Source organism: Sinocyclocheilus grahami, unplaced genomic scaffold, assembly GCF_001515645.1.
Source record: "Sinocyclocheilus grahami isolate Dianchi unplaced genomic scaffold, SAMN03320097.WGS_v1.1 scaffold566.1, whole genome shotgun sequence".
Lineage (NCBI taxonomy): Eukaryota > Metazoa > Chordata > Actinopteri > Cypriniformes > Cyprinidae > Sinocyclocheilus > Sinocyclocheilus grahami.
In genome coordinates this window covers 194,526-211,317 of record NW_015505745.1, presented here as the reverse complement: position 1 = coordinate 211,317, position 16,792 = coordinate 194,526, and the positions used below count along the sequence as shown (strand labels likewise).

Below are 16,792 nucleotides of genomic sequence, written 5' to 3'. Positions count from 1 at the left end.
ATAGTTATCTGTATTTAAGGCAGCTGTCAAATATTTGTCAACTTGGTTTTAATAAAGTAGTCATCTGGGAGTGTATTTGCTAATATACAGTGGTCAACATTTGAAGTGGATCAAAAAAAGACAAGAACACATTTGGTTTTAGGTTTTAGGACAACTTTAATAAAAGGTTTTGATCCACTTTAAAAGTTGACTTCTGTGTATTTTTCAAATACACTCCCAGATTACTACTTTAAAACAGTTGTGCTACTTCATATTTTTGAGGAAACCAAGACCATTTTTTTTCAGGATTCTTTGATGAACAAAAATGAAGATGAAAGTTCAAAAGAACAGCATTTTTTTTAAATAGTTTTTTTTTGTTCTAATTACTTTTGAATAAATGCATGCTTGCTGAATAGAAGTAATGATTTTTTTTTAAAACAAATAAAAAACTGACCCCAAACTTTTAAATGGTATAGTACAATCATTTTAATTTGAAAAATCAACAGAAATCGACAGAAGTTGTCAAAGTGCTGTACAACTAAAACAAAATACATATAAACACAGAACTAAAAAGGAATAAAAAATACCCCGAGGACAAAAATGTTGTCAAATATTTGAATATATTTCTATAAATAAGTATAGCTGAGTATTGCAAAAGTCCCAAGTCCAGGTGAACCTGAGAACACTTCACTCATTGTACAGCCACCATGTTGTTTTGCTGCTGTTAAACTTACATTGGCTGAGAGCTGTAAATCCCCTGATGCAGTCAAGAAGCTGCAAGCCGCCCACAGAGGCTTAGCGGACACACACACACACCACACACACACATGTCTGGTCAGCTATCCTTGTGGGGACTCTCCACAGGCGTAATGGTTTTTCTACTGTACAGACCATATATTCTATTGCCCTACACCAACCCTACCCCTTACAGGAAACTTTCTGCATTTTTTGATTTTCAAAAAACTTAATTCTGTATGATTTAAACGCTTTTGTACCCGTGGGGACCACAATATAGGTCCCCACTGTGACACGAGTCCCCATGAGTCTGTGTGTAGTCAGGTTTAAGTCCCCACCAGGATATATAAACCAGTACACACACACACACACACACAGAGTCTCATTGGTATGGGCCATCTGCTCTCCTCCTGTGTCCTCATCAACACTGAAGATTATATGAACACTATTTTATAAGTCCCCACCAGGATATATAAACCAGTACACACACACACACACACACACAGAGTCTCATTGGTATGGGCCATCTGCTCTCCTCCTGTGTCCTCATCAACACTGAAGATTATATGAACACTATTTTTTAACCAAGGGAGAATAAGTCTGAAGACATGTTTGCTCCGGGGTTTTTTTTATATCCGTGTGTAACTCCTGACATTAAGGATAGTTTTGTCACTATAAAAGATTTAAATAGGTGTATGATGTAGATCACAAATTAAAATAAACTAAAAAAAAAAAAAAAAAAAAAAAAAAAAAAAAAAAAAAAAAGGGAGATCTTAATAAAATATCAGTTGCTTTTCCTAGACACCCATGTCTAGTTTAAGCAAAGAAGCCAGTAGTTTTAATATCTTATTCTTAACTTAACTTAATATCATATTCTTCAGGTTGGGGTTTATTTGATCTATATATTTGTGTTTGTTAATATGTTTACATTTAATACAATTTATTATTTACAATATTTGTTAGCCGAAATGTTTTGCATTTTTAGTGTTTAACACATTTTGTGTTTAATGTTTACTTTTCTGTTTACATTTTGATGATAAACCCAGATTCCACTGTGACAACTTGCCCCATGCAGAATGACAATACTAATGTCTCCAAAGGTCACAACTGTATCTTCCTAAATGTTTTACATCCCCTCAAAATAAATGTACATTTGGACTTCCCGGCGAATATGCACAGCGAACTTGACCAGCGGGCACGTGACGCCACACCAAAGCCCCCCTCCGGTCACGTGGCGCGGAGAGGCGCTGGATTAATGCAGCGGTGGGGCACTAACAGGACGGTAACGGGAAACGGAAACAACTCAGGATTTAACGGCGACGGTGAGCTGTAGCTCTCAGAATCTATCGATTCATATATTTGTATAAAAAATAATAATATTGTTTCTAACTAAAAAGGCATACATGAACTAGCCGTGCTGTGTTTGGACGGAAGATGATTTCTCCGTGGGACAGATGCTACACGAGCAGCTGCTGCCTGTGCTGTCATGTACGGACGGGCACCATTATCCTGGGCATCTGGTATATGGTGAGCCCATACAACTCTTATATTCAATAACAACATATATAGTTATAGCCGTTTATTTTTTTATAGCCACATAAACTATTTTGAATATGATTAGTAAGTAGTATTTGTATTAGTAGAATTCTAATTGAATTCCTTTTCTAATTTAGGGGAATTCAAATTAAAATGGTCGTTTTTTAAAAATCCCCTATCTAGACAGCAGTTTTGAGCATCCTAAACGTTTGATGTTCAAAATTCTGCACACATCTATATATGATGCCCAGTAATATTGTCTAGGAAATTGTGCTAGTGCCATAGACAACACTGTTGCAGAACACGAATTCAGAATTAAAGAGAAAATCTGAGACGCTTTAAATAATTTAACCACTAAATGTTACCAGTTACTAGTCTTAATCTATCAGGTGAGGCTTATTTTAGAAACCAGAGCGCTTTTACCTAGTATGAATAGAAAAATAATCTTATGCCGAAACTGTTACTAAAGGAAGTTTTGTCTTATCGATCACATATAGGAGATACAAATAAATAGCAGCGAATATTCTGGTCACCTCTAGTTTCTTCTGCACTGCAAGGAACAGCAGAATATATTAATCTAAAAACTACAGTGACGTTTATTGACACAGACAGGAAAATGCTGTCACAGACAAAACATTATCAGAGACAATGAGGATAAAGGCAATGCGTGTCACATATTAATTTAATTTTTCATATAAATGTCCTCATTTGTAAGTCGCTTTGGATAAAAGCGTCTGCTAAATGACTAAACAAAAATAAATAAATAAATCAAAAATAAATGTCCGTTATGTAGAGCTAACCGCGTAATATGGTTGAGGGGACTAATTTTGTTTGGTCTGGAAAGTAAAAAAATTTCAGCAGGTCTAGTATTATGTATTTCTAAATATATATGTTACATATTTGATTTGATTTGATTATAAATATATTTAATTTTATTTGATTATGTACATATATATATATAGATAGATAGAGAGAGAGAGAGAGAGAGAATTTTAATATGATATTGTGGCATATATTATAAAATGTAAGTTAATTATGCACAAAAATACTGTATATATCTAATTATGTGGCAAATATTATGAAAGTGAATTATGCACATACTTTAGTCTGTTACAATTATGAAGTGTGTTCTATAATTACTTTTTACTTTTTGACTACAGTAAACTTCGTTAATCTGAGCAAATTATTCTAAAACGTTATTTACACCATAAATCACCAATTTCAAGTTTTCAACTGATGTTGTTTGTTTTCACCCAATTTATATATAGATATATTTTTATTAATAATCTCTGTCCTTTTCAGCTCATCAATGCAGTGGTTTTGTTAATCCTATTGTCGGCTCTCAATGACCCAGTCCAGTACCACTACCACCTCACCAGCCCCGAACTCGGCACGGATTTGGATGTCATGGACGATGCAAGTATGTATGCAAGAGTCATTTAATCCCCCATAGTTATTACATTTCAGCATGAGCAAACAAGTCATCATCAACTTTTTAAGTTCTGCAATAGCTCAAAGGCTGCTATCGTATTTCCTGGCGGCATCAGCGCTGCTGTCTGTGCAGTTATAGATTCTGGCTCTGGTGACTTTGATTAAAACCGTCACTCATCAGCAGGATTTAAACTATGATTCCTTGTAATTGGTCTGGGCAGCTTTGCATCTGTCCTCTGTTATATGAAGCCTGTTTTGTAATAGGCACTGAAGTAGACAGAATGTACGGTGGAGTGTCCTTTAACATATGGAGGGGATTAACTGGAGGGAGCTCTATTTCAAAGACCAGCACCACTGAACTCGATGTACTACTTACAGTACTGAGAGCATGAGCAGCTCATATTAATTTGATAGAGTTACAGCGTCCCAATCAAAAGTGTCAGAGATGAGTAATACTCTGTAATATTAGCCATTAGGTGAACTCAATGTGTAATAGTTATTCAGGATGTCAGTGGTAATATGACATACTCTTTGGGAAAATTGGGAAATTATAAACTAATGTCAGAAAACTTCCTGTTGGCAGTGTGTTCAAACAATCTCTCTTCTGAAAACTACAGGGGTTAGTTCACTTGTTCTCCTCCACTATGTGCTTCCTAGGCTATTTTATTATCTGTAAATCTTCATTGCATGCTGCTTTGTTTGTATTTCTCAATAATATGAGATATGCCTGTGTTTTGGAGTAAATGAGAGTCTGGTGGCTGTTTTGGAAACACGGCACTGTAGTAGGTCAGGTAACTAGTTCATGGTGTCTGTAACGTCTTGTGAGCACTAGGCTAAACTAATAAAATTTTAACTTAGGCAGGCAATGTTACTGGCTCATATGTCAGTCTCTAGCTTTTTCTGATGAATTAGTAAGTTTGTTCATAAATGAATAATTCAGAAATGTACACGGATATATTTCATTTCACTTTCACATGCTTAATAATTCATTAAAATTGACATATTTCAAAGCTTTTTTAAAGAAATTTGAAGGCATAATGACAATTATACAATACAATACAATACAATACAATACAAACTATACAATTTACATATATATATTTCAATGCATTTTCATAGAAATTTCAGTGCATAATAACAAAATTCATTACATTTTACATAGATATATTTTCCGGTTCGTTGATCGTTCTGGCTATTGCCACTAAAGTTTGGATTTGTTTGAATTCTGATTAACAGTCTTAATTTGATTCAGTAGACATTCAGTACTACATTTCAGTTGATGCAGTTAATTCGTAGAATTATTGCCGATAAGAAGTTCTCTATGACTGATACTGTGAACTTAACTTTAGAATGCTCTTAACTTTGCATTATTGAAACATTTATTTTTAACATCGACACTATTAAAACAGTTGATGTTAAAAATATAAACATTCATTCATGATTAAGGTAAACTGAATTTTTGTAGTGAGCTCAGCAGAAACTCGAGTGAAATTTGCTGGGTGCCAGGTTTGCTGCGAAATAATATTTAGGGAAATTCTTGTCATATTAAAAGATCAATCTTGCGATTTTAAGAATTGATATTAGATTATTGAATTTCAGATTACAGTTAATATTTTTTACCCAGTCCTAGATGGTTCATTTTTGCTCCTTAAACTCAATATTCCTTGTTCAGATCTGATGTTGCGTGTCTTTCCTCCACAGACATGTGTATCGCTGCTGCAATCTCATTGCTGATGATTTTGATTTGTGGAATGGCGACCTACGGTGCATATAAGGTTTGACAACTTGCTTGTTAAATGGATTATTCACCTAAAAATGAAAGCTCTGTCATTATTTACCCACCATCATGTTGTTCCAAACCCATAAGACTTTCTTTCTTGCACTGAACTCAAACACGAGGGTGAGTTAATAAAACAGATCTTTCATTTGGGCTTGAAGGATCCTTTGAAACTCATTAAATAAGACTATTTATTTGTCTGTTTATTATGATTCCACTAAATTAATCAATGCAAATGCTTAATTCATCAGTTTGTGCTGCGTAGTAAAATGATTTCTTTCTTTTCTTTCAGCAACATGCTGCATGGATCATACCTTTCTTCTGCTACCAGATCTTTGACTTTGCTCTTAACACACTGGTAGCAATAAGTGTTGTCGTTTACCCCAACACTATACAGGACTATCTTCAGCAGTTGGTAAGTATCTGATCTGACCATTGCAGATCTGATATTGCAAAGTATCATTCCGTTTTTGACTCGATGTGTCTTTATGTTTTAACAGCCTGGGACCTTTCCATACAAAGAGGACTTGATGTCCACAAACAACATGTGCCTAGTATTAGCAGTGCTTCTCTTCATTGGATGCATCTTAGCCTTTAAGGTAAAGTGAAACAACTGTACTGCTTTCCCTTTATTGTGATCTACCAGATCATTTTTGGTTCGCTATAGCTAGATGTGATGCACAGTAGCCTGCAAGATGACTGAATATGACTGCTTCAGACAAACACTGTGTTGTCTTTCTAGAAGCCTGACTTCAGATGTGATACAAATCGCTTTATGACAGCCTGCACGCATTAGAGAGAGGCAGATTACTCTGCTGGGATAAACACAGTGTGCTAAAATTAACCTCTTTCCCTTGCTGTTGTATGCATGACGGTCTAGTAGGTTGTTTATTGCATTGCGATCTGTCTAAATCAATCTGAATGCCTCTGAGAATGAACATTATCATTGAATTTAGAGGTAAATGTGGTGGAAACTTAGTTCTTACTGTAAATTTTACTAAAGGAGTAAATTTCTTGAACAGTAAAACCAGATATTTGGTTGACATTTTTTATATTAGTCAGGGGCCAGTTGCATAAACATAGTCACCACGTTAAGACTAGTTTGACTAACTAGCAGCTAACCAAGTCTCTATCAGTCTAACTTTTCAGATTCAGAGTAGATCAATCTATGTTTTCATGTAACTGACTTTAAAAAATGATGACCAGTCTTGCAGAAACAAATTAGGTGTCAAACTATTAAGACTAGTCTAAGCAGTTTATGCAGCCGACCACAGCATTGTATTCATTTTGGGTGAACTATTTCTCTAACATAAATGCAAAAAGATAAAAGGTTATGATTAAAAATGAAGAAGAAAAAACGAAAGGTGACCAGTTATAGCACATTAAATATACACCTTACCTCATACTGTCACTGTGTGTGTAATTTAAACAAAAATGGATTTTAAATGAAAAAATCTTAATGTTCATGTTATTTGTCCCATATGTTCTTGTTATATTTTTTTGCCATCTGGAAGTTAAATAGTGTAGACAAGGCAGTGTATCTGTGGGTCATTATTTTTATTGTTTAAACCATATGCACATGATTTATGGTGGTGTTTTATTTAGCATCAACGACTGTTCTTTCTCTTTTTCTCTTTAGGCTTACCTTATTGCCTGTGTGTGGAACTGCTACAGATACGTCAGTGCAAGAAGCACTACAGAGGTCCTGGTTTATGTCACCACAAATGACACTACAGTAAGTCAGAGGGTTTTTTTGTACGTTCACTGTTAAATGGAGTCTTGTTTCTTTACACTCACATTTGCAGATGTCTCCATAATGACCACACATAAACTATTTTAACTAAAGGCGGTTCTTTTGAACTTTTTTTCCTCTATTTTTCCAGAATCCTGGAAAAATGTATCATAGTTTCCTGAAAAAAATATAAAGCAGCACAACTGTATTCAACGGTAATAAAAATAAAAGACTGGAGTAAAAACTGCTTAGCAAAGCTGCTAAAAATTCAGTTTTGCCATCACAGGAATAAATTACATTTTAAAATAATGTATTTTTGATCAAATAAATTCAGTCTTGGTGAGACTTCTTTTAAAAACACTAAAAAAAAACCTTACAGACGGCCCAACACGTGATTCAGTCTCATGTAGTCTGCTATAGAGTTTATCTTTGCACAGCTACAGGGGATGTTCTGACGTGCATCGTCGCATCAGGATCATGATGACGGTCTCCTCATGCCCTCTGTATTGTTGAGTCAGTGTTTATGAAGGGCATTAGAGAGGGCAGTGTGCTGTGTTCCTCTACCGCCTCTAATCCCGCCACTGTCTGGCATACGTAATCCCGTTTTACTGCCTCTGTCTGTCTGTCCTGCTTTTCTGTTGACTCTCAAAGCCCTCCAGTCACTGACAACTCACATGGAGGAAGAGTTGCATTTAATGCATTTGACAGACGCTTTATAAAGTGACATACAGTGCATGGAAGGGATACATTTTATTTGTATTGGGGGGACTAATTAAAATGTGTGGGTCGTTCCACAGATGGCCTACGGGTATAATGAGTAGTCAGATGCTCTAAAAAGAGACGGAAAGAATCTAAATAAAAGATCATTGAGTAGCATAGAGCTTTTTCATTATTCAGCTGCAGGCTGTTACACAACTGTCCAAACTTGTTTAGTTCATTTGAAATCCGCTAGCCGTCCTGACAAGGTGAGAATGTGATCCTCTCAGGGCATTCATGACCATATTACTAATTAGCTCACCTTTTCATAACAGAATGTTTTTGGTTGGTCTTTCTGTATAGGCAGGATGACCTTTTCTGTGCAGTGACATACATAATTTACATTTCAGGTGAAGGCATTCAGGAGACCGCTTACCAAGAGTGGCTTAAAATACTTTTTTTACTTTAGTCTGACACAGCCATGGTTTACAGATTGCTAGAAAGCAACAATAATTACATTTATTTTTAAGTGTATTTTAAAAGAGAAAGATGCAGGCAGGATTCGAACCTGCATCTTCTATATGAGCACCATAGATCAGTGACTACTTTCAGAATACATACTTCCATGCTACTCTTATTATATCTAGGGTATATTCCATGTATACTATGCCAGGGTTATTATTACTCTTAAAATAAAATATAAATTTTATTTAACAACTTATTTTATTTCAGCTAGTTGCCCATTCAACATTTCTCATTTTCATTGTTTATGTTGAAGTACTAAAACAACTCAAACTAAAACTTAATTAAAAAAAAAGTCATATATGAAAAAAGAAATTCCTCATCAAGACAAAAACAAAACTAAAATTAAAATGAAAACTAAAATATTAAAATAAACAAAAACAATAGTATTATAACCAGGATACTTAATAAGTATGTACAGAATGTACATTTTCTTTAAGAAATACACAGATGTACAGAGCCCCTGAACATGACATGAAGAAGAAAAAAATAGTCATGACCACAAATTAAGAATTTTCTCGCACAACTTATTAATTCATGGCCACATTTGATCAGTTTGGTCCCTTGATTTGATTACGTGGCCACGTTGTACTAATTTATTTCCTCATTTTAATTAAGTCATGGCCACACTGTACTAAATTGTTCCCTTGTTTTAATTTAGTTAAATCGTGATTTAACTAAAAATTAGGGAACAAATTAATAAGTTGTGGAAAATGAATTCTCAGTTTGTGGCCTTTTTGTTCCAACATGATATTGTTTTTTCTCCAATGTTAATATGCAGGGCTCTGTACGGATGACCTGCTACATTTGCCAAAATATGCAGTAGCCGACTAGAATAATGTGTCCCACAATGCAATGCTCTCAACTTGACCCATTATGTCCAATGGGACAAATGAAGCAGAAGTAATATCAGACATGATTTCTTGACTCATCATTTTGAGTTGCTACATTTCTACACAAACTTGGATTAAAACATGCTGAGTAACAATTTATTTTCCTTCCAAGATGAACGTGACAAAGTCATATGAAAAAAATGTAGCCTACTATTGTTTCAAACTTTTTGTTTGGCAAAATATGTTCCGTTTCATATACTATTTTGAAATGTAGTTAGATGTTTATTGTATAAACTGCACAGTAAGCTAATATTCACGACAAACATTGCTAACGTGTCTTTAGCATGTGTGCTAATGGCTATTCTCTTGTTGTTTTCATTTTTGCGTCTTGTTTAATCTAAGAACATAGTGAAATACAACAGAAAAGGGGAACATATTGTATATGGAAAGTAGGGCTGCACGATAAATATCGCACGATATTTAATGCGCATCTCGTCAGTAAAGCCGGTTCTGTAATCAGTGGTAAATCTCTACACGTGCGTGCTTTCACGTGGAGCAGCATTTACTACACAGAGCCGTTGTTCACAGACAAGCTGCGCAAAATATGATCGTGATTTACCGCTGATTACAGAAACGTCTTTACTGACGAGATGCGCATTAAATATTGTGCGATATTTATCATGCAGCCCTAATGGAAAGCATTTACTAATGTTACTGCTTTACTTTCAGGTACTACTTCCACCCTACGAGGAGGCAGTCGCCATCCCACCGAAGGATCCCCCTCCCCAGTACGTTTCAGCTTGAGAATCACACCCTTCTCGTACTACGCTCCTCCCAAACCTTCTCCGAAGTAACACTCTCCGTCACAGTAGCCCATTCCGTTGCCCCGGTCTCCTGTTTGTCGCTGTGTGACGTAAGTCTCCTCTCTGGAGGCAGCAGCATGACTTTGAGACGCCCTTCCCTCGACAAGGCTGCCCAGCTGTCCTGGCATCCCAACGCTGTGTGTCAGCTCCAATCTGATTTGCACTTTCGGCGATTATGTGCGGCTCTGGCCTTTTGAATACTGTGAATTTCTCAGTAGTGTTATTGTCTACTGATATACCTGAGATTTGAATGCGGCGTGCATGATAAACACGGGAGTTACGTAAGAGCACTTTTTTGAAATGGGAATTACCTAGAAATGTACTGAATGTAAGAAGCCGGCATTTTCACTTTAATTTCGTTGTACTGTACGAAATAAAAATGACAAGTTTTTATTCAGAATATAATTAAATTAGGTGTAAAAAAAATAATGCGAGCAATTCTACACCATTTTATCTAACAAAGTGAAATCTTTCAAGTCTTCCTTTAAACACAATGTCCCAAAACATGATGCAATCATTGATTAATATTCTCTTTCAATCAGTCAAATGCTAATCGTTAGTTTTAGATGGTGTAGATGTCGCAAAGACTGAATGATCCTGCTGCTTGTTAACAGTTACAAAGCTGTATACACTTAATATACTTGATAACATTGGTTTAAGTGTGAAATCAAGTAGATTTGAATGATTTTATGGACTGTTTCATGCATCATAGGGGTCTGACTTCAAATTAAAGGACTTGTCACTTGTTTACTTTAAAAAAAGCTAATATTTGGGTTACGGTGCCATCACATTTACCATTTTTTCAATAGGAGTCCATGCAATTAGGAATTCAGTTTCCCCATTAAAAGATTTAAGAACATTAAGTTTGGCGCACAAATTCGCCACGAACAAAAGCTGCATGGTTTGAAAGTGACTTCTGTGTGAACTGTGCTTCATACATCACTACACCATTAACAATACACAATAGACCTTTTTAGTCTCAAAATGTTTCTAAAATTTTGGTAATGTAAACGCATCTTTATAGTTGAGGCACTTAGAATGGAAGTGAACTGGGCCAGTCTGTTAAAGTGAAAATATTTACTGTATTACTTTCAATAGCATCACCACACGACATGTTAACATGATTTTAGTGTGAAAAAATCCCAAACTTTCTCTATGTGAAGTTATGTCCCATTTTACAGTTGAACCACTAAACCCCTAAATTGACTAAAAATAGTTTAAACCGCTTTACAGCTCAAATAACACACAGGTTTCAACAGAAATATTAAAGTGCTTTCATAAAATTTGAAGCTTCACACTTAAAATCCTTTAAAATATCTCCATTCACTTCCATTGTAGGTGCCTAACATACCTTGATTTTTTAAATGCTTTTTTTAAAGAAAACGAGGGACCAGACCATTTTGGTGGTAATCAACATTATGCCACAAATGCTGTCGACTGATCTTGTCTTGCATTGAACCAGACAGTGCTCGGTGAATAAATGAAAATTATAGGTGTTAGGAAATAATTTTTTTCATGTTACATGCTCCTGTTCAGAGAAGTAGTATAACTTTTCTGTCATTGTCTCTAGGTTACAATCTGTGGCTGCAGACTGCAATGTTTTTGCACAATATGAATATTATTCATTCGTGTTATTGTCTGTGATGGCCGGTGTGTTAAATCAGTAATTGTGACAAACTGTAGATTAGCACGTAGCTGAGTTCTGATGCCATGGCATCTCCCCCAGTCACCTTCTAGCTCAAAGTAGCTGCTGTTAATTGGGAACATTTTTGATTTTTATATACAGTGGCTATGCAAGGGTATTTTGTAACATGTATCCATAGCTGAAAATGACTATATGCTTACATTTATTCATCATAGTAAAATTAGGTATAGATCAGTAATTGTGACAAACTGTAGATTAGCACGTAGCTGAGTTCAGATGCCATGGCATCTCCCCCAGTCACCTTCTAGCTCAAAGTAGCTGCTGTTAATTGGGAACATTTTTGATTTTTATATAGTGGCTATGCAAGGGTATTTTGTAACATGTATCCATAGCTGAAAATGACTATATGCTTACATTTATTCATCATAGTAAAATTAGGTATAGAAGAAATAATAAAAGTGTTAAGACATTGATAGATGTAGGAATTTTCTTTCATTGTTCTGTGCTTAGACTTCTGTCTTCAATTCAGCATCTCCGAATCAGCTTCATATAAGCAGTTTTATCATGAAACACAAATTTTAAACGATTATGTGTATTTGGAATATTGCTTTTGGTATCAATTGTGACCTGTACATTTTAGCATTATATTCTCACACTATTTCTCATCAAATTATCACAAAATGAATTTTCAGAAACCCAGAGCAATGTCTGTCAGTAGGTAGACGGTCTGTGAATGTTTGTCTTTGTCTTGTTACACATCCTGTATTGGGTTTACACTGGCTTATGTCTTATTTCTAAACAATAAAATATTCCAGTAATGCTTCATTATGGCTGCCTGGTGTCTGTTTGCTAGCAATCTAAAAAGACTTTTTTAGTTAAATCCACAATGGATGACAAGCCTTTCATTTAAGACTGCGTAACACTTCAGGATCAACAATTTATACATATTTTTCAAATTTAGGACTGGACCACAGAAATGTTCAAACCAAAAGATAACACCGTCTTCTACTAAGAAAAATAAAGAACTTAAAATTAAAACGATAAAATGATTGAACTGCAAAACTAAGAATAAAATGCATTAAATATTGCACCCTCTGGTGGCAAAATTGTAATACATATTGATGGTGTGAATGTCTTCACCCCACTGCTGGGGCTCACGCTGAATTCACAGCACACATAAATATTGAAAATATTGGATTCTGTTCATGCTCTTAACAAACTGGGAAACATAAACACATCCCAAGAGCATATCAAGGATTCCAGAAACAGATGTCATGTTGATCTTTTTTTAATAAAAAAAAAAAACCTTAAATACATAAAACAGTGACTAAACAATATCCCGTTCCTCAACATTATCAAAGGTCAAAAAAAAAAAGTTTCATGCCTTTTAACAATTAAACATCAAGTCTGAACAAAAGCTGAGACAAAAATAACCAAAACCAACAAAGACCTTTTCAACCAATTTTATTTCTAAAACGATCAGGTGGAAATGGCTCTACTTCTCCCCCTGCTGCTGCTGCTGCTGGTCTGGCATGCTTCTGATGATGTCTGAATCGCCTATCAATGCAAAAGAAAAGCATTAATGACAGAACAATTCGTTTAACCTGACACAACGCTACAATATTAATGTTGAGAATACAAAGGACAGACGGACAATGTCTAAGATGCTCTTGAGTTCCACGTCGGAATCAAAATAGCACAAAACATACCAGCAACCTTTTAAATGTACATCTACTTTGACACATAACCTACTAAACCAGTTAACATGGAAAGTTTCGATAAAACAGAAGTATAAGATCAAGTCACATCAGTTCCCCCACTGAAAGGAACGGATGCATGTATACACACCAGGGTCAATGATGGCCAGTGTGCACACTCTGAAGTATTTGCCACAGGCTGTGCCGAGCTCAATGTTGTTTCCGCTGTAATGATGGACTCCGGTTTTGGCCAACATAGCGTAGTACTCAATCTCAGATTTCCTAGAAAAAAAAGAAAGATACAATTGCATTGACTAAGACGCCACAGACGTTTCACATTTTGACAGCAGATGTCAGAGCAGTAAACGGCACACACCTCAGAGCAGGACAGTTGTTGGCCAGGATTACCAGCTTGGCTTTTCCTTGGCGAATCATTTTCTGAGACTGCTTGTATCCGAGAACATATTTACCGCTCTTCATCACAAGCTGCAGTCTGGAGTTGATGGACTCCAGGGACTTTTTCTGAAAAAGATGAAGGGACAAAACCATGAATGCACCTATGGCACAGAACATACAAATACACTTTGACAGAAAACAGTGACTAACATGTCAAATATATTTTACATCAGACAATTACCAGCCATTTCTTTGACAGAGGTGCAAATCCTGTATATACACAGTATATATTAACCTTGCTCACTAGACTAATATGTCTAGCACACTAATATAAGTTACATTTCCAAATCAATTAAGAAAGTCACGCCCCATTCGCTCTATGATCACATCAATGCACTTATAAACAGTATATACACAGAGTGACCATATCGCGCCTGCGTTAGACAACTACAATTCTTTAACAGCAATACTTTATCTCAATGACATTTCAGAAGAATTGCTCCCGTACTACATTCATCGCTCATAGTTAACATACTAAGCGTTTGACTGATAAAGACGCATCACGTCTTCTGAAGGCACCCAAGTTATATCATTAATATATTTAACATATAGCGTACAGTAGAAAACAAACTAGCTCCTCTGAACTACAAGCATCTTGTCAAGCAGCTGCACTCTTTAACCAAGTTAGCTAACATTTAGCCCACCCGACAGCACGTAGAGATGAACATTTGCACAATCAAATGGCTAATAACAGCTCCGCTGCGTAACTTCAATCTTATATTTCAGTATTAGTGGATGAAAACATGTAGGCTTTTCTGATCGGGCCTGAAGGGCGCTTCCACGTGAAGCGCCCGCTCCACTCACCGTCTTCTTCGCGGCCACCATTTTTCCCGATTAGTCCGATCTGGCCAACCTAAACACAGAGGGGCAACAAATCAAAACCTATTCTTTCAAAAGCCTTCTGTTTGCAGTCTTCATAAAAGGCTTAAAGAGAGTATTTTAATCGTTTCCACCAGAGCCGCGCTCACCTCCTGATCACACCAAGATGGCCTCGTAGAGAAAGGGCTTCCCAGCGTGCAGCGCGCGCGTAAACCTCACGCGCCCACATCGCGAGAGCGCTGACCTCAGGACAGTAACCACGTGACGTTTGGTGTCTGCGCGCGGTTACATGCACGCTCTTAAACCGATTGTGTTTAATAAGCCGAAAACGCACGTGGTCATGTAAACGCGGTAACCCGTTTTCTTTGACCGGAGTAAGGTCAGAAACAGGTCGCGAGCGCTTTCTGTCGGCTTATTGAAGTGCGCATGTGTGATACGTGACAGGAACGCGTCGTTAGTGCAGATTTAAGCGCATCTAGACCGAGTAAACGTCTTGCAGTAAAGAAAGAAGGAAATATATCACAAAAGCGCGCGCGCGTAAACCTCACGCGCCCACATCGCGAGAGCGCTGACCTCAGGACAGTAACCACGTGACGTTTGGTGTCTGCGCGCGGTTACATGCACGCTCTTAAACCGATTGTGTTTAATAAGCCGAAAACGCACGTGGTCATGTAAACGCGGTAACCCGTTTTCTTTTACCGGAGTAAGGTCAGAAACAGGTCGCGGACGCTTTCTGTCGGCTTATTGAAGTGCGCATGTGTGATACGTGACAGGAACGCGTCGTTAGAGCAGATTTAAGCGCATCTAGACCGAGTAAACGTCTTGCAGTAAAGAAAGAAGGAAATATATCACAAAAGCAGACTTTTTCATGACTAAAAATGAGAAAATGTGTTCTCGTGCGGCAGAAGTGGTTCAGTCGCAATGCTGCGTTTATACTTGCACGAGAGGATAATAAATGAGCTGTTGCAAGCTTAATTTAACATCACAACTGACAGATGCATGGAGTACTCGGAGTCAGACACGCAAATGATTATATTTTGACTTCAGTACAGGGAAATAGCCTGATTTATTAATGAAGGGCAGCTTGCTTGCGTGGTCAGGTTACTGGTGTGCATGTAAACGGGGGAAACTGCTTATTTTAGTAAGCTGATATTTGTGAGTTATCAGCGTGCTGGTGTGCATGTACACTCAGCTGGACCAATTGCTTCACAAAATGCTTCAGTTTTTCGAAGCGCTCGGAACACCACACGCTGGTGTCGCCTGCTGGTCAAAACTGTGTAAATGCAACACAGACTCATGTCAAAACATGCATAAAAACCAATAGGATCCAGCTGCAGCCCCGCAGACACGATCCAGACCACCCGATCTAGGCTGGAAGTGGTGGGGTGGTGGGCGAAAGCATAACAACATGGCGGAGAACACGGTGGGACACCTGTAATGATCTCTCATTATGTGGTGAACTATTGAACTATTCATTAAGTTAAACGGTTTCTTGTAAATCTCGGTTATTTGCATGTCTTTCACATTGTACTACTGCAGGTTAAAATTGTTGTAATCTTTTATTGTTTTCAGTATTTTTCTGTTGACAGTTCAATTACGTTTTAGATTTATGTTTTGAATGTATTATTTATTAAACAGAGACCCATTATTTAAGTTCAGTTTTTGCTCACTGAAGACATGGAGATTTTTTTTTTTGATTAAGTGTAATGAAAACAGGGGACCAAAATGAACTCTTGTCATGAGTTCACTGAGTTCACTTCTTGTGATCATCAAGTTCGCCGATGGCACGACAGTGGTGGGTCTCATCAGTAAGAACGACGTGTCAGCATACAGAGAGTGCAAATGTTAACAGACTGGTGCAAAACCAACAGTCTGTCTCTGATTGTGGACAAAACAAAAGAGATGGCTGTGGATTTCAGGAAGACACAGTGCAATCACTCCCTGCTGAACATCAAAAGCTCCTTGGTGGAGATCGTCAAGAACACCAAATTCCTTGGTGTTCACCTGGCGGAGAACCTTACCTGGTCCCTCAACACCAGCTCCATTACCAAGAAAGCTTGGAAAGCCTGAG

The 16,792-nt window shown here is 36.9% G+C and overlaps 3 protein-coding genes and 1 long non-coding RNA gene across 6 annotated transcripts in view; 2 read left to right on the top strand and 2 right to left on the bottom strand.

The window, feature by feature from the left end:
• Nucleotides 1-1,935: 1,935 nt before the first annotated feature.
• LOC107556382 (lysosomal-associated transmembrane protein 4B-like) lies at nucleotides 1,936-11,471 on the top strand. 2 transcript variants are annotated; one of them, XM_016239484.1, is made up of 8 exons: nucleotides 1,936-2,036; nucleotides 2,112-2,241; nucleotides 3,553-3,670; nucleotides 5,383-5,456; nucleotides 5,751-5,873; nucleotides 5,959-6,057; nucleotides 7,098-7,193; nucleotides 9,971-11,471. In XM_016239484.1, the coding sequence occupies exons 2-8, from the start codon at nucleotides 2,149-2,151 to the stop codon at nucleotides 10,043-10,045; spliced, it is 678 nt and encodes a 225-aa protein (XP_016094970.1). In that variant the 5' UTR covers nucleotides 1,936-2,036; nucleotides 2,112-2,148; the 3' UTR covers nucleotides 10,046-11,471. The 2 variants fall into 2 exon arrangements, with proteins under 2 accessions (XP_016094970.1, XP_016094971.1); XM_016239485.1 differs by having other exon boundaries at nucleotides 1,948-2,036; nucleotides 2,127-2,241.
• LOC107556383 (60S ribosomal protein L30-like) lies at nucleotides 10,192-14,922 on the bottom strand. 2 transcript variants are annotated; one of them, XM_016239487.1, is made up of 6 exons: nucleotides 14,871-14,922; nucleotides 14,707-14,755; nucleotides 13,823-13,968; nucleotides 13,598-13,728; nucleotides 13,227-13,306; nucleotides 10,192-10,202 (listed from the first exon to the last, which is right to left on the bottom strand). In XM_016239487.1, the coding sequence occupies exons 2-5, from the start codon at nucleotides 14,725-14,727 to the stop codon at nucleotides 13,245-13,247; spliced, it is 360 nt and encodes a 119-aa protein (XP_016094973.1). In that variant the 5' UTR covers nucleotides 14,728-14,755; nucleotides 14,871-14,922; the 3' UTR covers nucleotides 10,192-10,202; nucleotides 13,227-13,244. The 2 variants fall into 2 exon arrangements, with proteins under 2 accessions (XP_016094973.1, XP_016094972.1); XM_016239486.1 differs by lacking the exon at nucleotides 10,192-10,202 and having other exon boundaries at nucleotides 13,197-13,306.
• Nucleotides 11,472-12,571, top strand: LOC107556384 (uncharacterized). The gene is made up of 2 exons (XR_001605269.1): nucleotides 11,472-11,973; nucleotides 12,188-12,571. It is a non-coding gene; the product is annotated as an uncharacterized lncRNA (long non-coding RNA).
• Nucleotides 14,923-16,566: 1,644 nt separating the features above from the next.
• Nucleotides 16,567-16,792, bottom strand: part of LOC107556349 (60S ribosomal protein L30-like) — a 2,849-nt gene continuing 2,623 nt past the window's right edge. The window contains exon 5 of the mRNA XM_016239444.1: nucleotides 16,567-16,787. Within this exon, the coding sequence (XP_016094930.1) occupies nucleotides 16,567-16,787 (221 nt within the window). The remainder of the gene's footprint in view (nucleotides 16,788-16,792) is intronic.

Bases quoted from the DNA above. Each gene is read 5' to 3' on its own strand.
- LOC107556382 (XM_016239484.1), top strand. From the start codon at position 2,149: ATGATTTCTCCGTGGGACAGATGCTACACGAGCAGCTGCTGCCTGTGC. The intron at 2,242-3,552 runs GTGAGCCCATAC...TGTCCTTTTCAG, and splicing joins TCCTGGGCATCTGGTATATG to CTCATCAATGCAGTGGTTTT. The intron at 6,058-7,097 runs GTAAAGTGAAAC...TTTTCTCTTTAG, and splicing joins GATGCATCTTAGCCTTTAAG to GCTTACCTTATTGCCTGTGT.
- LOC107556383 (XM_016239487.1), bottom strand. From the start codon at position 14,727: ATGGTGGCCGCGAAGAAGACG. The intron at 13,969-14,706 runs GTGAGTGGAGCG...CATCTTTTTCAG, and splicing joins TGGTGGCCGCGAAGAAGACG to AAAAAGTCCCTGGAGTCCAT. The intron at 13,729-13,822 runs GTGTGTGCCGTT...TTTTTTTTCTAG, and splicing joins AACAACTGTCCTGCTCTGAG to GAAATCTGAGATTGAGTACT.